Here is a 24,709-nt window from a genome sequence, read left to right as displayed (position 1 = left end):
GATAATTCCCATTCAAGCTAAAATAATGGACAATCTTTTTATGTTTGTGTGCCACGTAAAATTTCAACATTACCAGTTAAGTGTGAGCATCAGCATTGTTGTATTTGTGTGCTTCCCTTACATTTTGTTTTCTCTTGCTTTTATTCAGGGAGGCCTCATTGCCCTCCTCCTCCTAATTCTACTCTTCACCCTTGTTCTGTATACTCGCCACCGATGGTGCAAGCGTCGCCGCATCCCCCAGAAGAGCGCCAGCACCGAGGCCACACATGAGATCCACTACATTCCCTCTGTTCTGCTCGGACCCCAGGGCCGAGATAGCTACCGGGGCTCTCGAAATACACACCAACATGGGAGCTCTGTTATCGGTATGCCCATCCGCGAGACCCCCATTCTTGATGATTACGACTGTGATGAGGACGACCCCGTTGGACACTCACTTAACTCCACGCCCAACAAGCTCCACACCAAGATGAGTGATGGGAAGGTCCAGGAGGACTATGGAGTTAACATTGGCATCGGAGGACACACAGAAATGATGTTCAAGGAAAATGAGATTAAGCATAATTTTGAAAAACGAGGTAGGTCGCCTACTTACAGTTCCCTTGAAAAACAATTGACCCTAGTATGATGGAAAAAATGTTAGCACTGTATACATACAATAGAGATTAATTATGCTTTACCTGTCAAATAAACAGCATCATGCTGTTTTTGTCTTTTATCATTCAACTGCATGCAGCATACACTCAAATTATGAGTTGTCATAGGAAATCTGTTTTGCTCAGTGGTGGTTTTGAGAGCATGATTTGTACATCCGTGGAGGCGCTTAGTGCCAGCTCCCCAGATGGCCCAGCCTGGACAGTTCACTCTGGCTCTGGCCTGCCTAAACATGTTCTTAGCACAGCATGTCCTGCTTACATTTTGTCAAAAAAAATCTATGACTCACACCATTACAGTACATCATGCTGGTAAAGATAATAATTCTGTAATCCATGAGACATATAAATAAGTATTAAGTATATTCTGAAACCAAATTTACAGTGAAACCACATTCTTACAAACCCGCTTTGTTAACAAAGACGTTGGCTTTGTGTGTCAAGCTATAGTGAAATGCAGTACCATGTAATTTAATGTAATGTCTATAGGTCAAGTGACAGGGGCCATCAGTCTGGCCGAGTAGATGCTGAGGTGTATCAGTGGGCTGCCTGTTGACCCTTGCTTAACGTAGCGAGGGCCCTGCATTAGTGACAAAACTCAAAGTGATACTTAAATAAATTATATTCTGCTGGAGAGATTTCAAACATAATGTACAGCCTAACTGTAGGCTCCACAGCATTTTTTGATATTAAAGTATATCCTGTTGAACTTTGGGTGCTCCTCTGCAAAGCACAACTTTAATAATTGAAAAAGTTGCTGACTGAGTTGGAGGGTGCCCGGGTTATTCATGTCTTATTGAATAATGCATGTGAGAAGTTTGTGGAAAATGCCCCCTTGCTTCCATAGTATTTATCAGTCTACATAACCTAATTTCCTTTTTTATTCTGACTGACTGGGTAGTTACTTACGGAAAATTGGCTGGAAACGAGATAAAGCACCGATGATTTCCGTTCAAGATTTAAATTGTTATTGTATGTCTTAGGCACATTGCCAATAGCAAGTATTTATTTACAACTCAACAATAGAGAAAGGTGACTATGGTTAAGTTTGACTTTATCAACATTATTTGAATGGAGTATAAAATGATAAAATGTGTCACATTTACGTCACAAACACACCTTAAATTTAAAAGCCTTACACTCCCTGATCACAGCACGAAGAATAATGATTCTAAAAATCAAACTTTCATTTCAACCGTGATACAAAATTAAGGCTTGCATATATTATGTTGGGCCCTTATGTAAAAAACAAAAAATTATGCAACATGGTGAAGGCATGGAGGTTAATTTCTGCTCTATTCCCAAGTGGGTATGCAGAATTTTGGGATTAGCCGCTGGGAAAAGAGAAGAGAGTCAAAGGTCAAAGAGATCAAGGCTCTTACTATACAGGCCTGTCTCTTGGGCTAAACGCCAAATAATGCCATCATCACAAGATAACAAAAAGAACACGATTATCCCCATACAGCTCTAAGAAGAGTCAATCACAATAGTTGTAAGCAGCAAGACATAACGCACATTATACACACCATATTATGACCAGCAATTCCTTTTTTTTTTTTTTTTTTTACCTTTATTTAACCAGAAATAACCTCACTGAGATTAAGAATCTCTATTACAAGAGTATCCTGGCAGGGAGCAGCACAGTTAACAGTTTCACACATAAAACATAACAATTTACAATGAAAACACATGAATTACAAGATCGTAAAATATTAAGATATTCAACAATATTAGGCCAGAAGTCAACTAATTCAGGAATCAAACAGATCAATCGATTAGAAACATTTATAGCCAAATAAATCATGAATATAGAGCTTTTGGGAAGACGGAAGCAGTACGAACATAGCTTTCTAAAAAAAATATGCCAATGATTAAAGGTCACTATATTCCAACACTTACATTAAGGTGACACCAACAAGTCTCCTTATGGCCTCAAAATAAAAACAAGTCTTGTTCCTAAAATAAAAACCCAATTTCAGCTACAGTATTTAATTGCTGAGTGTGAGTACTACATATACCTTTACTAATGTTCAGACACATACTGTACAGTTGCATCTAGAGGCACACCATTGTGTAACATAAACCTTCCAGGTCATATTATATGTAATGTGGGCAATATCCAAAAGTCCATTGAAGGGTATCATTTACGTGTTTTTTCTTTTTTTTCTTTTTCAAAAACAGCTCTTCTAACATCCTTCTATTAATCTCATAAACAATCCAGCATATTCCAAAAGATGTTCACACAGACAATTTCATTTGATGCCTCTGTTTCCCCATCTGTAAAGTGCATAAAGCGGCGAAATTTGAATACAGGGACAATTAACTCCTGTCCCACCTGTTCTATGCTGCTCTGCATCCAAACAAGTCTCCAAATACCAGTCATCCTTTATCTGTCTGTCCTTGCTGATAGATAACCCCATTCAACTGAGCTCAATAGTATTATCCCCAGGGATTATGGCTATGCCTCACAGGGTTATGCATGGTATTGGCTTTTGTTACACGGAAAACAAAAGAAATGGGGCCTGTCAGTTTCATTGTTCAGCAAGATTCCCACGGCTTTGGGAATGCATTTGAGCAACATGGATGGTGTAATTCAAGTGCAGAAAAGCCTTAGCTGCACACTAAAAAACTTTTTGGGGAAACGCTCAAGGCACCAGCATCAAATTGCCACACATCACACATACCTCTTCCTCTTAGTTTACCACACTGAACTCTTCCACTGCTGACCTACATGTGTAGCCTTTGTTGTGAGTCATACCTATGTCATCTCCAGAGCTCTTTGTAGAGGTAATTTACTGTACAGGCCTGAGCAACTACTACTGTGTCCTACTTCTTCAAACAAGCAATTATTCTACTATTGCACAGCAAAATTAGTAACCTTGCCTTAGATAATTAAAAACAATCCAATTTAATTTAAACGTTTAGAGAAAGTCATTTCTTGACTTGACTGTTATTGCATATGATTTAGCAGATGGTTGTGACCTTTTGCTTTGGAGGTCCACGTTTGGTCTAACACGCATAAAGCTGATGTCACTTCTTGCTGCCAATATTGGTTCATTTTTATGTACAAATAAGAATTCTGTTTTCTATCCTTGCAGACCTTGTTACATGTATCCTCAATTTTATCATAATAAATTGAGATTGCTGTAATAACCACTGGAGATGATGATCCTGTTTTTGGATACAAAAGCCAGATTCTAGATTATACACTCCATATTGCTAATATAGTGTCTAGTTGGACCTAACCCATGAGAAATAAGCAAGCGTAGCATGTGGTCACATCAGCACACTCACTGGTCAACTTAACTCTTTTTTGATAGGTGTTTCCTTAATTAAAAGCAAACAATACACAATAACAATCCATCCAATTTCCATGTAGAATGACTCATAAACTGTGTTTATCAAACATTATCCCATGATTATATTCACTAACTGGACGATCAAAATTAACTTATTGTTCCATGTGATTTATTTACCCCCTAAACAGCTCTTACTGATGAGTTGAATTAACTGATCCAACAAATAACCAAAGACATTACTGCAGTATTGTGATTGTTCTTTTGAAAACCCCAGGGTTGCTATAAAAAGTGTAATATCTAAGAGCATACTGTAGCTAATAAAACACTTGGCCAGTAAATTAAAATTTCTGCTATAGTTAAGCATTTCAGATTCCCAAAAGCATTTGCTATTGTTCCTCTTATTCCTTTCAGTAAAATTGTGTTGTTTGTAAAGAACGCTTGATGCAATTAATGGGGATTTATTTTACAGTATATTGTAAACACAGATAAAGCCTTGGGCTCCACATGTAACCCAGAGAGAATCTGCTAAAAGATCATTAGATTTTACAAATTTGAGGAAGTAAATGTATAACTAAATGTTTCTTAAGACATGGAGTTTAAAAAAGATCCCTTCTAGGAAAGTGGATTTTATAATGAAGATATGGTTTCATCATCCAAAAGACCACTGTCATTACCAAGCTTATGGAGTGTTTACCGAGCTCTAATTGAACCCAAGACTGGAGAGTAATAACCCAGTGTCAAGCTTCAGATCGCTAATGTGACATCATATATGAGAAATGGCTGCCGGCTTGGCACACTCAAGCTAGCTCAGGGTGATGTTTTGGTTAATGCTGAATCAGGCTTGTCATCCTTCCCCATGATAAATAGATGGGAGTTAATTACAAAGACTTCCCATACTTCCTTTTGCCCCATCTACGGAAATCATTTACATTTTGTGTTGTCAATAAGAGCAATTTAATGAGATGAATAAGATCATTTATAGATGCACATAAGCAGCATATGTACAGTGTGGGCACAAATATCACTGCATGATAAAGATCCACCATGTAGGCTGTATGTTAGAATGATTTTCTAAGTGAACTCAGGCAAAAATCCAATAAATGTGACACTTTAAGCAGTTCATCATACTATTCTAGTCTGTGCCAACCCCATTGTGAAAACAGCCAGTACCAGTTTTATCAATCATGGCTTCGGCATCTCTGGTGCATTGTGTTTGTTGGGAAGTTTCAAAGCAGCACAAAATGAATAAGCTCTTATATACGGAGTACAGCAGCAGATAAGATGATATGGAGCAGAAATCACTAGAATAAAATAAAGGGGGAGTGGGTCCAGATATTGTGACTCATTGAGAAATGAAGCCTTAGTAATCCGATCCAACGTGACGCTGTTGTCGGAGACAGAAAAACAAGACATGCCTGTACAAATGGATTTGTAAGCACCGAGTCCATGCCAGATCGATATATGTGGGTTGATTGCATGCCAACTCATGATCCATCTTTATGAGGCTGTTTTGAAATGTGGTTGAGACTGCTCACCCACATATATTAGTCAATATATCCCTCAATGCTTCTGTGCTCCGAGTATTTCAAAGACTTTTAGTTCATTAACGTTATTATTCTACATATTCAAACTGTTCACATTGACGTCGTTAAAGCTTTAATTACCATTACTTTAGGAAAGAAAACAGAAAAAGGAGGATAGGCAGTAACACAATAACAACAAGGAACAAACTAATAGGCACCACCACTTTAGGCTTCGACCCCTAAATAATTTATAGTGTTTTCTGTCATTTAAACTATGCCAGAAGGAAAGAAAAGTGAACAATGGTTATGTGTATTTACAATCAGGTTATGCAGTCATAAAAATGGAAATGTTACAGGCTAGAGTATATTTGTGCCTTAAATTATGGGAGGGCCTCCGCCCAATCCACCCCTTCCATTTTTGGGGGGTTTGTTCAGGAGAAAATCCAGAACTGCAGCTGTTCTCCTCAGCCTACCTTTGGTCAATACGCAATTGTTGGAAGAAAAAAAAGTTGCTTGCAGCATATTACATTAACCAAATTATTTCTGGGTGTGATGAATTATCTTAGTGTGTGATAAATTGGCACCCTATCTTAATTTTATTTGCATAATGTCTTTCTGCTTCATTTCCACTCCTACATGTGGCTGAAATGTTCTCAGTAACATTGGAGCAAGATCTGGAAGTAGTTCATAATATTTATTATTGTATTTGAAATCTGTCAACATTTTAACATATTTTTTTACGGTGAAGAAATGAATCAGTGTCTCTCCGCAAACTCACTGTATAACAATTAGAAGTGTCACAAAGTGTCATCAGTAGGCATAAAAAGAAAACAGTTAACAGCAGTTAAACATATCCAAAGAATTCCTTATTAAATTTGAAATAAAATATAATATATACAAGGGGGTAACACCCTTTAACAATAAATCAACACCCATAAAACCTAGAATCCCCAAAAGCCAGAAACAACAAAATAAATTAGATACCTCTTTCTGTTGCCCCATATTATAATAAGATACTGCATAACAACAATATGTTATAGGAATAGATTAACTCTGACAGCATCCACAGTACTTTTGAGGAAGATTCAATGTGCATTTGGAAGTGATAATAATCAATGTCATTGGGATTTTCCTTGCACTCTGTGTAGGTTTCTTACTAGTGCACACATTAGTACCTACAGTTAGTCATTTTATCTCATACATGGCGTAGAAAAGGATTCCTGCTTTGTGTGTAGCTGGACAGCACCGCTTTCTAATTTCATATTAGCCTGGGTCGGAAGTATGGCCCAAGAATTCAAGCATTAGCTGGAAACAAAGCTCAACACTTTTGTGCAATGTTTTGTGGTGTCAGAAGATTAAAAAACCAAAGGTTAGACGCTTTCCGACCAGGTAGTTACAGAAACATAGTTATAGGAATAGTCTAAACAGTTCTACTAACAACTTTCCCCCAAAATAAATTTGTCCATTTGCACTGGCCAAGTGGCCAAAGGAACTGGTAGGAGGGGTAACGGAGTGACACAAGAATAGCAACGGTCTTTATAGCGTTAAAATCAGAAAACAAATACACCCCAAAAAGTATCAACTGCATACTAAATCTAACGTACAGTATGTAGCCAATGTCATAATGCAAACAAGTCTCCCAAAGAGTAACGGGTATCTCTCTCTCTACCACGCCTCTGCCTGCTGCGCTGTAGGCGTGTGTGCGTGTGCGTGTGTGTGTGTGTTTGTGTGTGTTTGCGTGTGTGTGTGTGCGCGCGCCGGCCAGTTTGTGTAATTTAACTCAGACAGTTAACCACAGGTTGTCATGTTTTGTGATATTTTTAACCAAATGATCCATCAACGACAAAATAAAAGCTTCTCATGTACAAGACTGGTCTGAGACCTTCAACTTACAGCGGGGTCTCCGAGCATGACTGGCAGAGCAATAAGCTTCTCCGCACCAAAAACTTTGAAGCAAATTGTCAATTCGCCAACAATTTGCTAACAAACTGCCGTACTGTGTATATTCAAAATCTAAACAATTAATTTCTCGCCTAAAACATTCTCAGATGTGAATGTAGTGATAAATTAGCTGGCAGAAATGGTTTAAATTGTCCTGTTGTCGGTCTGTCTGCACCGGAAATCCAACTCTTGTTGACCTAGGTTCCTTTGCGGAAAAGGGAACAGCAAAAAGACCCTGCCCTGAAGTAGGAGCTGAGAAGAGTTACAGGAACTGCAGTCAGAGAAACGTAAAAATCCCCAAATTGGTCCAGTCGGAAAACAATAAAAAAAGGGTTGTAAGAATGTTATGTTCTAGGAACTGCAAAAATTCCTCCGGTCAGAAAGCGGCCAATGTCTCCAAAAGAACCCCAGCAGACAGAATGCAGAAAGATGACATTAAAGGTGGAGGACGGCTTTCAGTCAGGAATCAACCCCACTTGTCCCCTGAGTCCGGCCTGGTCGTCTTGACAAAGATGTTCAAGAGCTTCATGCAGCTGCACATAGAGAATGACAGAAGAAAGGTGGGTGAAGGTCACAATACAAGAGCAGGAGTAGAGTGTTTTGACCCAGATTTCTACGCCAGGAATTGTGCAAAAGCCTAGCCTTTGAGGGAGGTAACAGTTAAGCAATTGGCTGCAGTCATGCTCAGAGTTTTCAGTCAGGTATAGAACAAAATACTGACCAGAACCTATTTTTTATGAGTTGCACACTCTTTAAAGCACCAAGTGAGAGAGACACTTGTTGCCACTCTCAGACTAATAGACACTGAACCCATTTCCTTTGGGAAAGAAATGGGATAAACACCTTGTATTTTGCTTGCTGCATACAGAGGGGTTCCCCAGAGCTTAGCTGGACTTTTGCCATTTGAGCCAAGCACAATAGGTCAGAGGCCCTCTGGATGAGCTCTGTGAAATGTGGGAGGAGGTTGACTCACCTAAGTGATGATTCTTAAACTCTTTCATGCCTTACCAAACACTATGAAAACAATCTTGGTGCTGATCATGGATAAAGAGCACATGAAAACCACTCCCATGGTTCAACACAACCTGCTGAAATGGCACCCAGTTTCAGTTTCAGACACTCTATTAGGCAGGTTGTAGAGTTCATTTGATTTCCAAAGAGCTTATTGTAAGGTTTGTCCTGCCTTGTTTCATTAAGATTAGACATGATACATCGTCAACCATCAACACCTCCCGAGGATGCATTGTTGACCATGTTTCTGCCTGTTTTCTTCGATACGATCTGAAATACGGTCAACAATGCATCCTGGGAACATTTGATTGGTATCTAAAGAATGTCACTGTGGAAGATAATGCTTTTGTATTTGCCTTTGTTTCTGTTGCTTAGCATACGTCAAAAGGTATGCATGTATGTAGGGAGTGTCTTTGCATGCAATGTTGGCTCCCAGCACCTTTTTAGATTGCACTGGACAGTGTTGGACAAGTAATACTTCCAAAATGTAATACAATATATAATACTAGTTACTGTCATTTGAGAGTAATTAGTTGTATTACAAAATTACTGTCTCTAAATTGTAAGGCTTTACGCTACTTTTGCATTACTTTTGAGTTTCTTACAACTTAACTATACAGTTGGTGTTTCCAGGTGTTACCTGCCAGCAATAGGCTGCATGTCCTACATTCAGTTGTTTTGGTGCTTGAAATGAATTTACAAAAGTTTTGGGTTCAAAAAAGTAGTGTTATATATGAATGAAATATATCTGAAATAAAATTTAGAAAATAACGCTTTTTGAATAAGAGTTTTGTCAAACACCTGGTCTACCCAGAATATCTATTTTCCTCAAAAGGTTCAAAATGTACATTAGCACAATAGTTATTAACCCATACATTTCTGAGTCACTGTCTTCCACACTGTCCCAAGTGATACGTTTATTTGATATATTTTTATGTGAGGATCTTGATCTTAAACCTCATGACCAGGGTGTATTTCTTAATTAATTGTCAGGCAAGCGCTTCAGCCTGTCTGGAGCTATTGGAGGTCAGAGCTTGGCCTGCGATGTTTAGCTGGCGCAGCATGGGGAGACACAGCCATATTTTATTCTAGCCCATGGCAAGAGCAGGAGCTATACATAGCACTTTATTCTTGCTCCTCTGCAAACAGCAGATGCTTCAAAATATACAAGTAGAGGCAAACGCTAGCAGAAAGGAAAAGTGTCTGACTAAAGATGGGACATTACATTCTTTCCAGTGGCTGGGGATGACGAGGCATTAGACAGTAAATGTTCCAATCCTGCAGAGTGGGAGAGTTTCTTTCTGTTCCTTGCGTTTTTCTAAGTTCTCCAGATGTCTTTAAGTGTTTTCGACTGTCAATATATTTCATTTTGTAGTATCTTGGCACTCGGCATAGCACAAAAATGCAATTGCGCTTGTTCCTTTCTTTCTATGATGTAGGATTTTGTCAAACTTCCAATTCTCCCATACTGTATCTTTTTTGACATGGCTTATGTGCTCTGACTGTGGCATTGTGCCTTTGGTATTTATCTCAGTTAGTTTTGGGATTAGAGATCTACGGAAGAGCATTAGGGCCACATGTGAAAAACGAGTTCAAAGTCTATTAGTTTATTCTCAGAATTCTGACTTTAAACTTAAGGATTCTGACTTTACAACCTCAACAATTTGTTATTTTAAATACATAAAATGTTAGTTTTTCAGCAATTTTTAAAATATGTTAGGTCCATATGTGTCTGTGTTATGTCGTGAATGTGAAAATGAACTGCTACCTCCTTTGTCAGTTCTAGCCACTGAAAAGAAGTAAGCAGAGAAATCAGGCCAGTCACAAAAGCTGGTCAGTCTGACGTCATGTTGCCTGAGCTCATTACTATTCATAAGCTCTCCCAGTTGCGCTGGGTAAAGGATGCTGATAGCCAGGCTCTCATAGGCTAGCTGTTAGCCAATCAGTGTCAAGAAGCTTATTTAATTGAATATTAACAAGAACTGGTACAAATCTAGCCTTGTCTTCCTGCAGACTTTCTATACCACGCTAGAACGGCTTGAAACAAGGTAACCAAGGCATTATTTTTGCAAAAAAATGTTAGAGTCCATGGTTGAGACATTACCACAAAGTATGAAATGCCTGTGCCAGGGCACCTTTAAGATATTTTCTACAACCATAGAATGGGACACAATTAGAAGTAAACTTCCAAATGACAATTCCCTTTTGTTTGAATCACTCTCCCTCTTACTGTACTTCCTATTGTTATTATTATTATTTTTATTTTTATTCCTTTCTTTCTATGATGATTTCTCCCCATTATGTTTCCCCCGTCTGTCTTATCATATTCTCAGCTTATGCTCCTTTACCCGGTGCTCTGTATCCCACCCGGCTCTCTTATTTGCATCTCATTCCCAACATCATCTCCTTTCTCTTTGCTTCAACACCCATGGCATCCATTGTCTACCCATCTCTTCCTCACACGTTTCTGGCTCTATCTCTTTCTCTCTCGGCCATTCTCCGTTCATCTCTGGATCCCTTGTCATCTCCAACACTTTTGTCTTTTTCTTTGTATCTGACAAGACTCTTACTCTCTTCCCATGTACCTGTCACACTTCCAGAAGCAGGGCTGTCAAAGCTTTCCCAGAGAGCTAGACTGGACCGCTCCTATTGACACAATGGCAACTTTAATAAATCACAAAGGGAATCAGAGCCGGTATGAACCCCTGCTTCCTTGCTATTGATCCCTTCTGCACTCATTTGCTCCCCAAGCCGTGAAGGGGAGGAGAGAACACAAGGGAATAGAGATGCAGCTAAAGTGTGTATGTGCTTGTGCCTGCATGCGTGAAGGGCAAGTGTTGGAGGTACAGGCAAAGAAAAGACATGAGAAAGGGAATTATAAAAGGAAATGCAATTTAAAATAAATGAAATCTGCAGACATTTTTTATTTCTTTGGATCACTTTTTCTTCCAGATTTGCTCCAACTGAAAACAGCAGGGGTTAGTATGGTCCAAAGATCTTCAGAAATCTCTCCACCATTTTCCACATGCTCTCATCTGCTACTGTGTATATGAGTGCCGTTGGCTTTGAATAGGGAAAATCTATAACAACTGTTTAAACATGTCAAAAAGTTGCATAACCCTCATGTTGTCCTCGGGTCAAATTGACCCGTTTTCCTATATCAGTGTTCTTTTTAATTACCCAAAATAACATTACTAATTCAACACAGCGCTCTTTGGCAAGTACAAATCTCTACTTTTCATTAATTTTGGGGTGTGTTTTTCAATTTTAAAGCATTTGAAAAACAAATTGAAGTGGTTTTCAAACTTTTGAGTAAAAGTTGACATATTCCAGTCTGTGATAATCCATCAACGTACATTCTTTTAATTTCAGTCTAAATAATTCCTAATTTCTGGTTTTCTAACTCAAACATTAGGTATAATTTTCTAAAAATTAGGTTTATTGACCATATATTCCTAAAATAACTGTAAGACTAAAGTTAATAAGTTAGTGTTACGTAGTGTTAAACATCAAAAAAAGCGATCAAAAGTATTTATTTTTTTTCAATTTTGACGGGAGACAACACAAGGGTTAAATCAAATTGGCCATATGTGCATAAGTGTTGCCTTATGTCTCAATGACTTTCAGCAGAGAGAAAATAGCTTCTTGAGCCTAAGAGAAATAAGGTTCAAGCACTATTTATGGACAGAAAGTCATGGTCAAAGGTTTCAGTTTCTGACAGACAGTAATTCCCATAGGCTGTATCAGCAATTTGGAGGAAGCCAACCGTCTTGTTCATTTGGCTTTTTTGAGTAGCTAGTCCTTCAGTGTATTTTTGCTGACGGAACAACTGTTGCCTTTCCTGGTGCTGAATATCATTTGCTGTGAGGGTTACGGACATCAGATACATGCATCATTATATCAGTTGTTTTGTGGTTATACCCAGATATGTATTTTTAGAAATCTCTTCTTCTGCAAATTAATGCTTTTCCAGTCAATCTTTTTTTTCTTCTTTTTTTTTTTAAATAGGAATTCCTCCTCTGTTGATTGTGATCAGTTATATCATAGCATACACATTTATTAGCATTGTCATTATTGGATTAGTAGAAGCTGTAGCAGCAACTGTGGTAGTACAAATAATGATGTAGTATTAATAACCAATGGCATGCTGAATTCTCAACTAAAATCTACTTTGAAAACAAATTGCACAGGGGCAAAACAATATGGTTAATCAATCAGCAGTCATCTCTTAAGGTTACTGTGACAATTTAAACTTTAATATGCAACCCACATTTTTCTTGTTCTTGCTTGTCTGCTTGTTCTTCTTGTGTTTATGAAATGAATATATTTCACCAACGAAATAACAAAAATGACGATGTCAAATACTTGTTAAAATGGAAGGGTCTCTTGCCGTAAGCGGAAGAGATTAATTAACAGCAAGGGACGTCTGTTTTATTTTTATTTTACACAAATACCGCTGTATACCGTACATCCAGGTGTAATGTCAAGGTATGAAAAAATAGACACCAATTACCAACTTTAAATTGCAGCCTCCTAATCATTAACAGCGTTCTTTGTCAATACTGGACCAATTTCAAAGATCTTTGTTCACATTAGTCATTAAGACAGAAATACTTGCAAAAATCAGTTCCAGGTTAAAAAATACAGAAATTCCCTTTTACCTTGTCTGGCAGTGAGTCGTTTTTTAATGCTAACCTTTTTGTGTGTTTTGTCTAACTAGTGAGGCTCTCCTGAAACCTTAGTTGACCCATAATAAGAACAATGAGTACATGTCCATCTAAAAGAAAATGGCTGTATGCCTTACTTCTCAGGGTCTGTATGAAAGCATTGCTTCCCAATGAGCTCCCAGGGGAGGCTAGATTATAAGAGATGCAAAAAAACAGAGGAGGGAAAAACACAGATAGGTGGTATTATGTTTGTAGTGAACACTGAAGCAACACCCTGATTATTTTTCAGATGTGTAATGTTCCATGGTCTTTATATTAAATTTATTTATAGTATCACTTCATAACAAGAGTTATCTCAAGAAACTTTACAGATAGAGTATGTATACATATTGGTATAATATATGTATATATGTAAATACAGTATTATAGAACACACTATAATTTACAAGGACCCAACAATTGTAGTAATTCCCCCAAGAGCAAGCAACAGTGGCGAGGAAAAACTCCCTTTTGGGAAGAAACATCGGAAGGACGGTTGGCGGTGTCTGACAGGGCCAGTTGGGGGTGAAATGAATAGTGTTAATAACCGTCACAATAAAAGATAATGGAACAGTGACTAGAAACAGTAGAAGTAGTAGTTCATGGCATAGCAGGGCACTGCAGGGCGTTAGAGGGCACAGCAGAGCATAGCAGGACGTAGCAGGACTTTTCAGGGCACCGCAGGGTGCAGCAGGGCATAGCAGGATGTGTAGGAGGACAACGGCGACAGCTTCAACCATAATTTTGGTGCCACCCTAATCCAAGGAAACATGCTGTGAGAAAAAGAACATAAGGACTCCAGGGAATAAACTCCCCAGAGCTAAGTTAGTAACAAGCATTTCTGGGACATCGATGCACCCAAATGGAAAGATAGAGAAGCTCAGTGTGTCAAAGGAACATTAGATGTGAACATATCCATATAATACATTTGTCTTTGTTGGGCACGTTATCAAGCTTGACAAAGAGATTTTTTAGCCACTGTTTAAACTGAAAATCATTTGATTTGTTGGCCATTTTCATATTTTGGTAAAGGCCATGAATAGATGAAAATGGGGGTTTTAAGTCCACTTTATGTAAACGGCTGTGCTTTACACACAGCTGTGAAAGCAATGTTCTTCACAGACAGGGAGTAGCAAATAAAAGCGGGGCAGGAGCTAAGACACGTCATTTACATAGACAAAAACAAACAAATGCATAACCATACACACTTTCACAAAAGCCTGCATAAACAAAAACAAGCATGCAAATTGAGAGGGCTATCTTCCCGTACTGGGCACCGCCAGACCGGGACGTTAGGAAAATAGAAATAGGTTGACTGATGCATCATGCTGTTGACATCCACTGCTTATGAGACACTGTTAACACATGATAAGGGAGTAACTGCAGATAAGGGAAAAAAATAAAGGCACCGGAGCTTTAGCTGACATTGAACTCAAAATGAGAAGCCTGTGTAGACCTGGCGTCTGGGGAAAAACAAATGTCAGAATAAAATATCTTAGTAGCTGCTTCTGACAGATGTTAGAAATGGTGATTAACAGCAAACTAGTGAGAGACCTTCAGGAGAAAACATTCAGCAAAAAATGAACACATTTGTGTTTTAGTGTTCATGACTAATGCAGACATTAATGTTTTACAATATCTTGTATCAACTATGGAGCCTTGTGGGCAATTACTGATGAGGAGGACCATCTTGTTTGGAATCAAATGAAAGGATTGCTCCATATCTGAAGATTGGCCAAAGAACATGTCAGTATTACAGGAGTAAGTGTACATTACTAAATGGTGCAAACATGACATCCGTCAAGAGGTTTTAATATTTTAAGATGATTGAGATGTAAGGTGTATGTGTATATTAGTGGGGAAGACAGAGATACAAACATCATCAGCAATTCAGGGACTTACATTTGTTTCAAAATGGAACAAAGGAAGAGGGATAAAGAGGGACTGTGTAATATGTATGCAAGCAATTAACCTCAAACACGCTGTCACACATTCTGCTCAGTCATGGCAGGTCAGAACTTAAGTGCCACCTACTCTGGCCCTTCTTATTTTTGCTAACCCCAAGAACCTGAATTAGCCTGAAACTGCCATAAATGCCCACAGGGAATTAAGTTCCTTTGTTAAGTACTTTATATTTTCCATTCACTTTCCTTTCATGGTTTTAGCCTCCATATTGACACTACAGCTGAAGCAAAGCCCTTTTGGATTTTAAAACGCAACCCAAAAAAGCCTAAACCCTAATTTTACTGTTTAAGATACATTCTGCTGTGCCTAACAGAGAAAACTACTCTGCTATTATAGCCTTGAAATGTGCTTTCTTTTCTCCCTGAAGACGGTCAGTATGGGAAATCCTTTGCAAGTTGGTGCCAGGGAACTCTTGTTTTAGTCTTTGTGTCATGTGCTCAAAAACATTCCTTCAGCACAAGGCAGAACCCGACTCATAGCTAAGGGTTGGTGTACATGCACCACACAAATGCCAGAAGCAACAGTAACTGCTTCAGCATTAAAACCAGTAAGCTTAAAATAAAGTTCAGTTATCTGTCTGTATGATACAACATAGTAGAAGAACAACAATTATACTTTGTTAGTGTATCATAGCTTTAGCTGTAGTCAAACAAAATGGATATATTTGCAGTTTGTGATACATTGAAGGCAGCTGGATTGTAAATAAACGTATTATCAGCAATAGAAGCTGGATGCAGCATGCAGTAAGCTGCAGTATTGTAAATAGAGAAACAAATGAATGAAGCTGGCGCGCTAAGTGATTGATGTGCACAGCTTACTGTGAATTTGAAGCCACTGGCCACTTAGCAGAAGTGATGTGGGGGATATGTCAGTAACAGTGGCAGTTAGATAAATTCACAAAAAGCACATTTATACAAAGTCCATCCATCCATCCTCCTCTGCTCATGTAGTATCAGGTCACCTATACAAAGTAAATTACTTGATTACATGATATTGTAAACATTTTCTAATTCAGAGATCTGGATATTGATATTCTTCATAAACAAAGTTTACTATTTCAGCAGAATTGTGGTGAAATGATCTGTTTCATTTCCACAGTACTTTTTTGAATTTGATGCTTTTGACAGAGTTTATGCTCGTTGGCTCTATAAACCATTAGTTTACTTCGTTTTCAACGCCTGTGTGTGCTTGACTGCTATTTAGCATTTTGGCTGCCTTCAGGGCACCTTAAATCAATTTGTATAGTGATAAAACAGGGCTTAGAAAATGTGACACATTGTTTTAGTGTAAATATCTTCAGAAAGTTCATATCCAGCCCTCTGGCTATAGACACGTAGTGATGCCTCCGGGGGAAAAAAATAAATCTAACATTGTTCTAGTCCCTCTTCAATCATGTACAAATAGGTGCTGGCTGCTGGAATCCTAGTCAACAACCCTTGTACATACATTATTTTATCTCAAAAGAAAATGCTTGTGTCTTCTGTTTTTTTCATTGCAAAGTGTAGGTTAACAGTGAGCGTGCTGCCTAGTGTTATAGTTTTCCTCTTGTTTTCCCTAACTTTCAAGGATAAATGGACTACTAACTTAACTTACACCCAAACAGAAGAGCTAAAATATGTAGTAGCCAATGCACTTTAAATTCATTTTCCAAGACAGCACAAGCTAGACAGTGTCTCTGTCTGCGGAAAAGATTTAGTTGGAGCTGTATTTAACGACCAAACAACTTGTAGGTGTTTTGTTCATCTTGAACATTGTTATAAAAACTTTAATAACTCCACAAAGCAATGACATTTTGGGCTGGAAGCCATAAGCCAACATCTGTCCCCAAAATGAGGTCATGGTCACTTTGCATCATGCCTGGCACCTGGTTACGTGGGCGTATTACCATATCCATGCCAACCACAACCTGAAACAATGAATCTGAACAAATTGTGTATCATTGAAAGGATAATGTTTGTTCTGAAGCACACTGCAACACGGCTGTTAATGTTAACTTTCCATTTATAATATCAAAAACAATGTGAACACTCTTGCCTCTTCACTTCAACCCTCATCCTCTTCATTTCCATCTTCATCTGCTCTTGCACGCTCATTGGCATGCGCAATGAGCATCCACTGGGAGCAACACATCACCATTATTCATGAAAAGAGTACACCTCTGAGCCAGACTGACAGATCAAAAGATGCTGATGATAGGTGGGGGTAGTGTTGGTTGGGGTGATAAATGGCCTCATCTTTTGAAGATGGCTATACTTATACTAAGTTTGGGGACCAAACAGTTTTCAGAGCTTTTTTTTACTGGTTGTTTGTTTTTGGCCACAGCTGTCTTACCCTATACTTTCAGTTTATGCTTGCAGATATGATAGCCCACATACAGTACGGCCAATTTATTACTCCTTACATACACTTACATTAAACTTGAATGCTTCTCAGGGGATATAAAACAAGGCTGGTTCTATTAACAGAGGCTATATATACATGCAGTTAAATAGCATAATCTCTTTTAGATATCCATGTTTTGACCTGTTTGTGTCAGACACAATAAGGGGAGACTCCTAATTATTATATTAATTCTGGCATTAATTAATTAGCCAGAGTATATCTAGACAGAATGTCCTGTCCTTTCACTTTTGCAATTTTCTGCTGTGCGGTAAACCCTTTTCCCCACAGCCAGTTGTTTTGGAGTCATTCATCAGTAAAAGACTGAGCCATCAGTGTAAGCGTTGGCAGGGTCCCTGAAGAGATGAGGCAATATTGAATTGATGGAATCATTTAAAGGCCAGATAAAAGAAATAACACTGGGCTTTTTTACAGTGTCTAAAAAGGACAGCCTAGTAACTGATGATGCATATCGAACTTTTATATTTCAAATAATAAAGAAAAAAATCTATTTAGGGATGTTTACCTTTATGCATACATGTGTGTATTTTACTTACTATAGCTTATGTGTCACTATTTGCAAAATAATTTTCACTTTAAAGCCTTATGACATGCCTGCCATTTTCACTTTGGAATCTCTGTTTCGTAGCTATCGACCCGAACACGGAGTCAGTAGAGGATTTGATGCAGAGGTTCCAGGACAGTTTCCGTGTGCCCAACACGCCAATGGACATGTCTCCCTACCAGCATGTCATGCACAGCTCGTTGACGGGTCGCCGAAGGGTCGCCAGCCACACCAGAGGTAGGACAAAAAGTAATTTAAAAAAGTTTTACTGGCAATATGATTTATAGCAAACATGTTGTCTTTAATTGTACTCTGTACACTAGACAATGTTTGCTGAGTTTTAGTGCGTCTGTGGTACTCATTTATAATTTTGGGCGAGGATATTTGCCCTTTTAACATTCATGCACTTGTGTATAATGTGAAATACGCATAAAGACACATTTTTGAGCCGTTTACACTCTACATTATGAGATGTGTAAATGTATGGGCATTTTCTTTCCATGCACTTTACAAAACACTACCTGCCATTGACCATTATTTGTATTTAGAAGCCAAAGATTTCACAGCTTGTCCACTAAATTACATAGTCTTTACATAACTGCCAAATATTATTCAAAGAATAGCATTGTAGATTGATAATGCCTTAGATGGTCCAGATGTCAATTTTCAGTATGGCAGACATTACACATCGATGGTCAATTTAGATATTCCATTTTGCTTGACCTGAATAAGTTTGGAATGACCGAGGAAACATGCAAACACAACAAAAGTAAGAAAGATGTGCTCAATTATTTTAATGTATGACCTCTAGATGACCACATTAACCACTGAGCTACCATGCTGCTCTGGAAAATTGCCAATCTGCTTTGCGAACAATGTCACAGTTCTTTTCACAATTTCCTTCAAGTAAATGTGACTTACCATTTCATGTCCCATTTGATATCTGTGAAATGTTTTAAAATGTAGACTTTTTTTCTTTTACATCATGCAACGTATGTTGACACCAGATTTAGCTTAGGGACATGAGGAATATGGTAAAAGTGACTTTAGTCAATCAGATTCATAACTTGTGTGTGAACATGTAACCATTTACATATTCATCAGGGTTCACAAAGCCCTGCATCTAACCTTCTGTACAGGCTCACATTTATCTGCCTACGACTAGTGCATTAAAATAGTTTAAGCATCACCCAAATTCATAATATTTTCAAAGGAATCATTTGATTTATAATTGAAAGGTTAACTGCACATTTAAAAAAGTGGGTCTCTATACACTTATTACCTCTGTTTACGTGCTTTATCATGAGTGCTTTCAGCTCACTTGGTTTGCTTTCTGTATCATTAAAAAATTAACTATGGGCTCAGTATCCAAGTTGCGAAAATTATGCATTGTTAAATTTTGAGATGTGACATATTAGTGACAACAGCCTCTGCCCCAGAAATAAATTCTCCTCATTACAGCAAGATTCCAAATAATTTTAATTAGACATGCAGTCTGTGTCATTGGTCATAACATAATGACCGTTGAGACATTATCGCTGAAAATAAGACATTAACCATGATGAGTTCACCTACCCTTGACAGAATAAGTTACTACCCTCTTCATCTACTGTAGATGTAAAATACAACACTGAGTAACTTTACATATTATGCATGCTTACTTATGTGGGGATTATTAATCTTTCCAGTCACATAGCCAGTGGTGGAGTGAATTTATATTCATGGTTATCTAGAATACTTCAGCTTAGCTTGTGCTTGTCTTATTTGCTGTTGAGGATTTCCCTGTGTAGTAATTAAATGCAACTTGTGTCTACCTTCTGAGCAGATGATGCCTTTTAAAATTAAATGCATGTAGGTCAAGCTCCTCTAAACTCTGTGAAGGACACTGCTGAGTGAGTTCCTCTCTGAGGTCAATGGTAAAAGAGTCAGTTTGTGGGCCTATAATTAGGGCTAAAAATGTCTTCTCAAGTGCAGGCAAGTACTACAAACATGATAATAGGAGAAAGACTTAAACTGAGGAGGAAACTCTATTAGTTAGAATGATGTTAGAGGGGAATGTTAATTGGTCATACAGAGAAATTCCTTGCCAATGCCATTCAAAGGCCACAAGTAAAGTGGTTTGTGGCTTGGAAGATGCTTTTCTTTTTGAAATTGTTTTTATGCTGTGCAAAAGCTAAGTGTCTCTTGTATTTTGTCTTAGCCCCTGTGTGAAAAACTGAACTGAGTAATACTTGACAATACAGGGTTTTGTGCCATGTAGATTTAACCAAGCGACACAGATAGGTGAAGTGGAAGACATCATCTGTGTAGTTTATGAGAAGTGACAAGAGCTTAGGCTGAGCTACTGGAATTAAGTCAGTGCCAGGCATGACATGAAATACAGGTGGTCATAATGCAGACCGAAAGGTCTGCATTATGCAAATGGTCAATCAAATTAATTTTTTTTGATCTGGAAATCAGTGTATGTCTGTTAAATTACATTGTAAAGAAATTAGCAAATAATCTCTTTCTAAGCATGCCCTGCTTCAAAGAGGTTTTATACAGTGAGGCACACACCTCTTAATCATGACAGACCAAACCTGGGCCCTGGTTCCTTGAAATATTTTAAGGCTGACAGGCCCCATTATAAATATATGGGCTAGGATCATCACATCTTAAAGTTCTCATACTATGCTCATTTTCAGGTTCATAAATGTATTTAGAGGTTATATCAGAATAGGTGTACATGGTTTAATTTTTAACGAAAATCAACGCAAATTGCTGCAGCTTCTGTTTCCCCCCTGTGTGTTGAGCTCTCTGTTTTAGCAACAGAGTGAGGCATCACACTTATTCCATCTTTGTTGGAAGTCACACACGTGCAGTAGCTAAGTAAGGACAACTAGCCAGTCAGAGGCAGAGCAAGGGAGGGCCATGCTAGCAGCTCGGCGAGCATTATACCGTGTTACAAAGTGATACAAGTTCGTCACGGAAGTAAAGGCTAAAGGAAAAGAGAAAAAGCCCAAAAGCATAATATGAGCACGTTAAGATACCTTTGGGGAATGGATCCTGAGTCCTATGTTGAAAGAGAGGACATGTGTGTTTCAGGAATTTATTATTGAGAACATTGGCAGTGGTTTAGTCTGCACAAGAGGAGAGCTATTGTCCAAGATGTCTGAATGTGAGTAATAGCAATAGGTACTGTAAGGATGCATGGGGTGTCTACATCCAGCAGCACACAATCATTTTAGGAAACTGCACATTCCTTTCCTTGAGGCATGAGGGATTGTGGACAAGGCATGCCCCTAATGGCCAATTATTGGGCTTGAGGGCTGTCTGGATTGAAGATTAACCCCAAATCTGCGTAGGTGTAGGAACAAGAGCAAATAAGAGAAACACATTACAGTAGTGCCTGGTTGTTAAGTAAAACTATCTATAGTTTACCAACCAAAGTACCTTTGTTTACTTGATTCACATTTACATTAAAGAGTTAACGCACCTGAATATATTGAGGGTTTTCAGATCGGAAGTCGCCATATTGGAGGTATTCCGCATCACCACAAAGCACAGGCACTGAAGTAGATCCCGGACTTCGTTAAGGAAAATGGTTAATTATTGCTGTGTTTTAGGTTGTACCAATAGGTCGGACAGAGAAAAACGTTTGGAAAATAATAAACTTAAAAAAGTTATTAAAAACCAGTGAGTGGAATGCCAGAAGTTATCAGATAAAAGAAGGCGCGTGTGGTTGGCAAAGCTCAAACTTGCTCAGAAAATGTACAGTTAAGATAGCAAACTGGGGGTCTTTGAAATAAAAAAGGAAAACGATTGAGAGTCACTTGGCTACACTTTGAGAATTGCAATGAAATCACACAGTTAAGGTTAGGTTGATTAAGTATATCATTACATTATTAATTTGGGTAACGGACGTTAATGACTTAGTACTGCATCTCCCTCACCCATCCACACACCATCTGGTTATAGGCTTCCAGAACTTTGTAGGATTTAAGTACTGCTGCATTGTTTGGGCTTGGCAAGAAAACCAGGTAAGTGACTATGTCAGAATATGCAACTCAAGGAAGGATCACCGGGTTGATCCAAGAAGAAGGAGCCAACTCGTAGGGATCTGCACCGCCAATAAATCGTAATTTCTTGAAATGTTGCGCCTTTTCTTGTGGTCCAAGTCCTTCCCTATATGCCTTGGCATCTTGGACGCTTTTCTTTTGTTTAGACATGACTACATTCACTTAAAGTATCCACAGTGCTCCTCACTCCATTGTTCTCTGTTCAGTTGTTTACACCGAGTGCCTCCAATTTGAAATATAACTTTTTTCTCTGTGGCAACATTCTTTGCTTCCCTGTCAGCATGTAATGCACTAGTTTCTTGTGAGCACCATCTTATACCTGGACTCTCAGAAAATGTTGGCTCATGCACAGATTGTCTAGTCTCAGTCACTACCTTCAATTTCCAATTATACCAACTTGGCAGCAACTCTCAGGATATTATTTTGAGGATATATCACAAAGCATGATATGAGCCAGATTCAGAATTGCTATGAACATGCATATTGTTAGAGATACAGATTTATCCCCATTGATAGCAATAATAAGTTATTATTAAGGTTGTAATTGTACCTGGCATGCAATCCTGTAGTACTGTATATCCCCTGCCACCTGACCAGCTGTGAGTTGCCCACTAACACTTAGCCCCTTCATGTGTCTTGGGCAAATATGATAGCTACATGATAATCACAAAAGCCAAGTCAAAGCCAAAGTCAAGCCAAAAGCTGCCAAGACAAATCTGGAACTAATTGCAATTTGATTGCTCATAACATCTTTGGAGGTGGTTTTCAATCTAAAACAATATTCAAGCCAGATTTTAGAAAATGTAAACATCAATTTTTCAAAACCACTTGTGTAGTCTGTATTTATCCCAGTCCAAACTATGTCAGTATCAGTAAGTGGAAGTCTTATTTGTAATCCATTCACGCAACTTATCCATGTGTTTGTGTTGTTACAAAGCTTGTCAAACAATTTAGGATGTTATCCAGAGACAGAAGGCTACCAAAGGGGCTGCTACAATGCTGCGTTGTCTACCGCTTTTTTAAGGGACTTTGAATTGGCTTTTAGGGTCATTATGGCCAACTTCTTGACTTAGGTTTGTCCCACCCAAATATGCATTTAGCACATACATTTTAAGAGATGTTTCATGTTCCTTGTGAAGATGCATACTGGTGGCTATACAAAATATAACCGACATTGTATACATTCTAACCTAAATTATATCTGGATATAGTGCACTTGAAATGATTTGCGGATCCACTCTGTCTTCACTGAACTGCCCAATGATCTCTTTCTTGCCTGAGAGAAGTTGTTCCATTTTGCCATCAAAGTGCATAAGTCAACAATTTCCGTTGGTTGGCTTTCATCTTTTGTTCAATGTGGAGTATTCCATTTCAATGGGATACACACAGGAGCCACTTCATTTGTACTCGACAACCCCCTGGATATGCCTTTTTTCCAGGTCTGTGAAAAACAGATCTAATGATCTGGGATTAACATGTTGTGAGCTTCTGTTGGCTGTGTCCTCACTCTGGTGAGGTTTTTTTATGTGCCTGGTTCCTTGATTTTGGCCTTATTGTCCCCATTGACTTTTACATGGCATTAAAGGTGCAGTGAGTGCCCGTTTATGTCGCTTGTGTGGAGATGTATTTCCGTCTTTCCCCTATAGTTAGCATTAAGAATAGACAAGTGTGAGTGGGAGACTTTGCTGTGATGTTGCTCCCCCCTGCATATTATGCTTGTTGCAGAGCTTTGTCTATTTATGGCCTGAGGTGGACAGTTTGTCCTGCTGAATGTACTGTAGAGAGCAAAGAGTTTTATGGGTATAGAGAGGCAATTTGCTTGTGTCATTTGGTCAAGCCACAGTCAAGCCTAGAGTTTCCAAGACAATGGAAAAAGATTATTATATTACAGAATATTTTTGTAAATTAATTCTTTTGTTTTGTTTGTTTTTCTTGTGGAGCGAAAAAAAACTACAGCTTGCAATTCGATTCTGTGTTGTAGAATGACAATAAATTAACCTTGCCTGATTATTTTTGTAATGTTATTTATATGTAAATGGACTACCCACTTTTTGGCATATACTATAAGAACTGCTCTGCCCTCAAACATCGAAAGAAATACGCATTTCATAATATTTTGTGAGATTTCACTTTAGAAAATGTGCATGTGTTTGTACTATGGTTACATGATGTAAATGTCATTGTTCTAGTGTAGTCACCTTTCTAGAAAAACTTTGAAGTCACAACACATTTGTGGTTTTTTCAAATATTAAGATGTGTGTTGTAAAAACTTGTTCCCTTATTTGCATGCACCTCTGTGCGTGCTATTCCCTGCTGTGGTGTTAATATATTTCCATGTGCCGGCTAGAAGCTGTGGAAGTTTTTTGATGTGTCACAACCAATACTTTGGCATATTGCGACGTGGATGACCTTATGGTTATTATCTAGCTTTTCTCTTGTTTAATTGATGCTTTGAAGTAGCACATGAAAGTAGTTTGGTGTGTGTGTGTGTGTGTGTGTGTGTGTGTCTTTGAATATGTGTGTTCCATGGTGCCTGAATTAATTTAGTGCTCAGCTGCTCCATTTTCAGCATTCCTCAATCTTCGCTGCAGACAAAACACATTGATTAT

At 38.3% G+C, this 24,709-nt stretch overlaps 1 protein-coding gene across 1 annotated transcript in view; it reads left to right on the top strand.

Annotated features, from left to right (window-relative positions):
- LOC117958903 (astrotactin-2-like) overlaps nt 1-24,709 on the top strand; it is a 264,011-nt gene that overhangs the window by 84,878 nt on the left and 154,424 nt on the right. Inside the window, exons 3-4 of the mRNA XM_034895621.1 lie at nt 149-578; nt 18,127-18,279. Of these exons, the coding sequence (XP_034751512.1) occupies nt 149-578; nt 18,127-18,279 (583 nt within the window). The remainder of the gene's footprint in view (nt 1-148; nt 579-18,126; nt 18,280-24,709) is intronic.

Source organism: Etheostoma cragini, chromosome 16 (assembly GCF_013103735.1).
Source record: "Etheostoma cragini isolate CJK2018 chromosome 16, CSU_Ecrag_1.0, whole genome shotgun sequence".
NCBI classification, from domain to species: domain Eukaryota; kingdom Metazoa; phylum Chordata; class Actinopteri; order Perciformes; family Percidae; genus Etheostoma; species Etheostoma cragini.
Note: the sequence above shows the minus strand (reverse complement) of the source record. Positions and strands in the feature narration are given on the sequence as shown.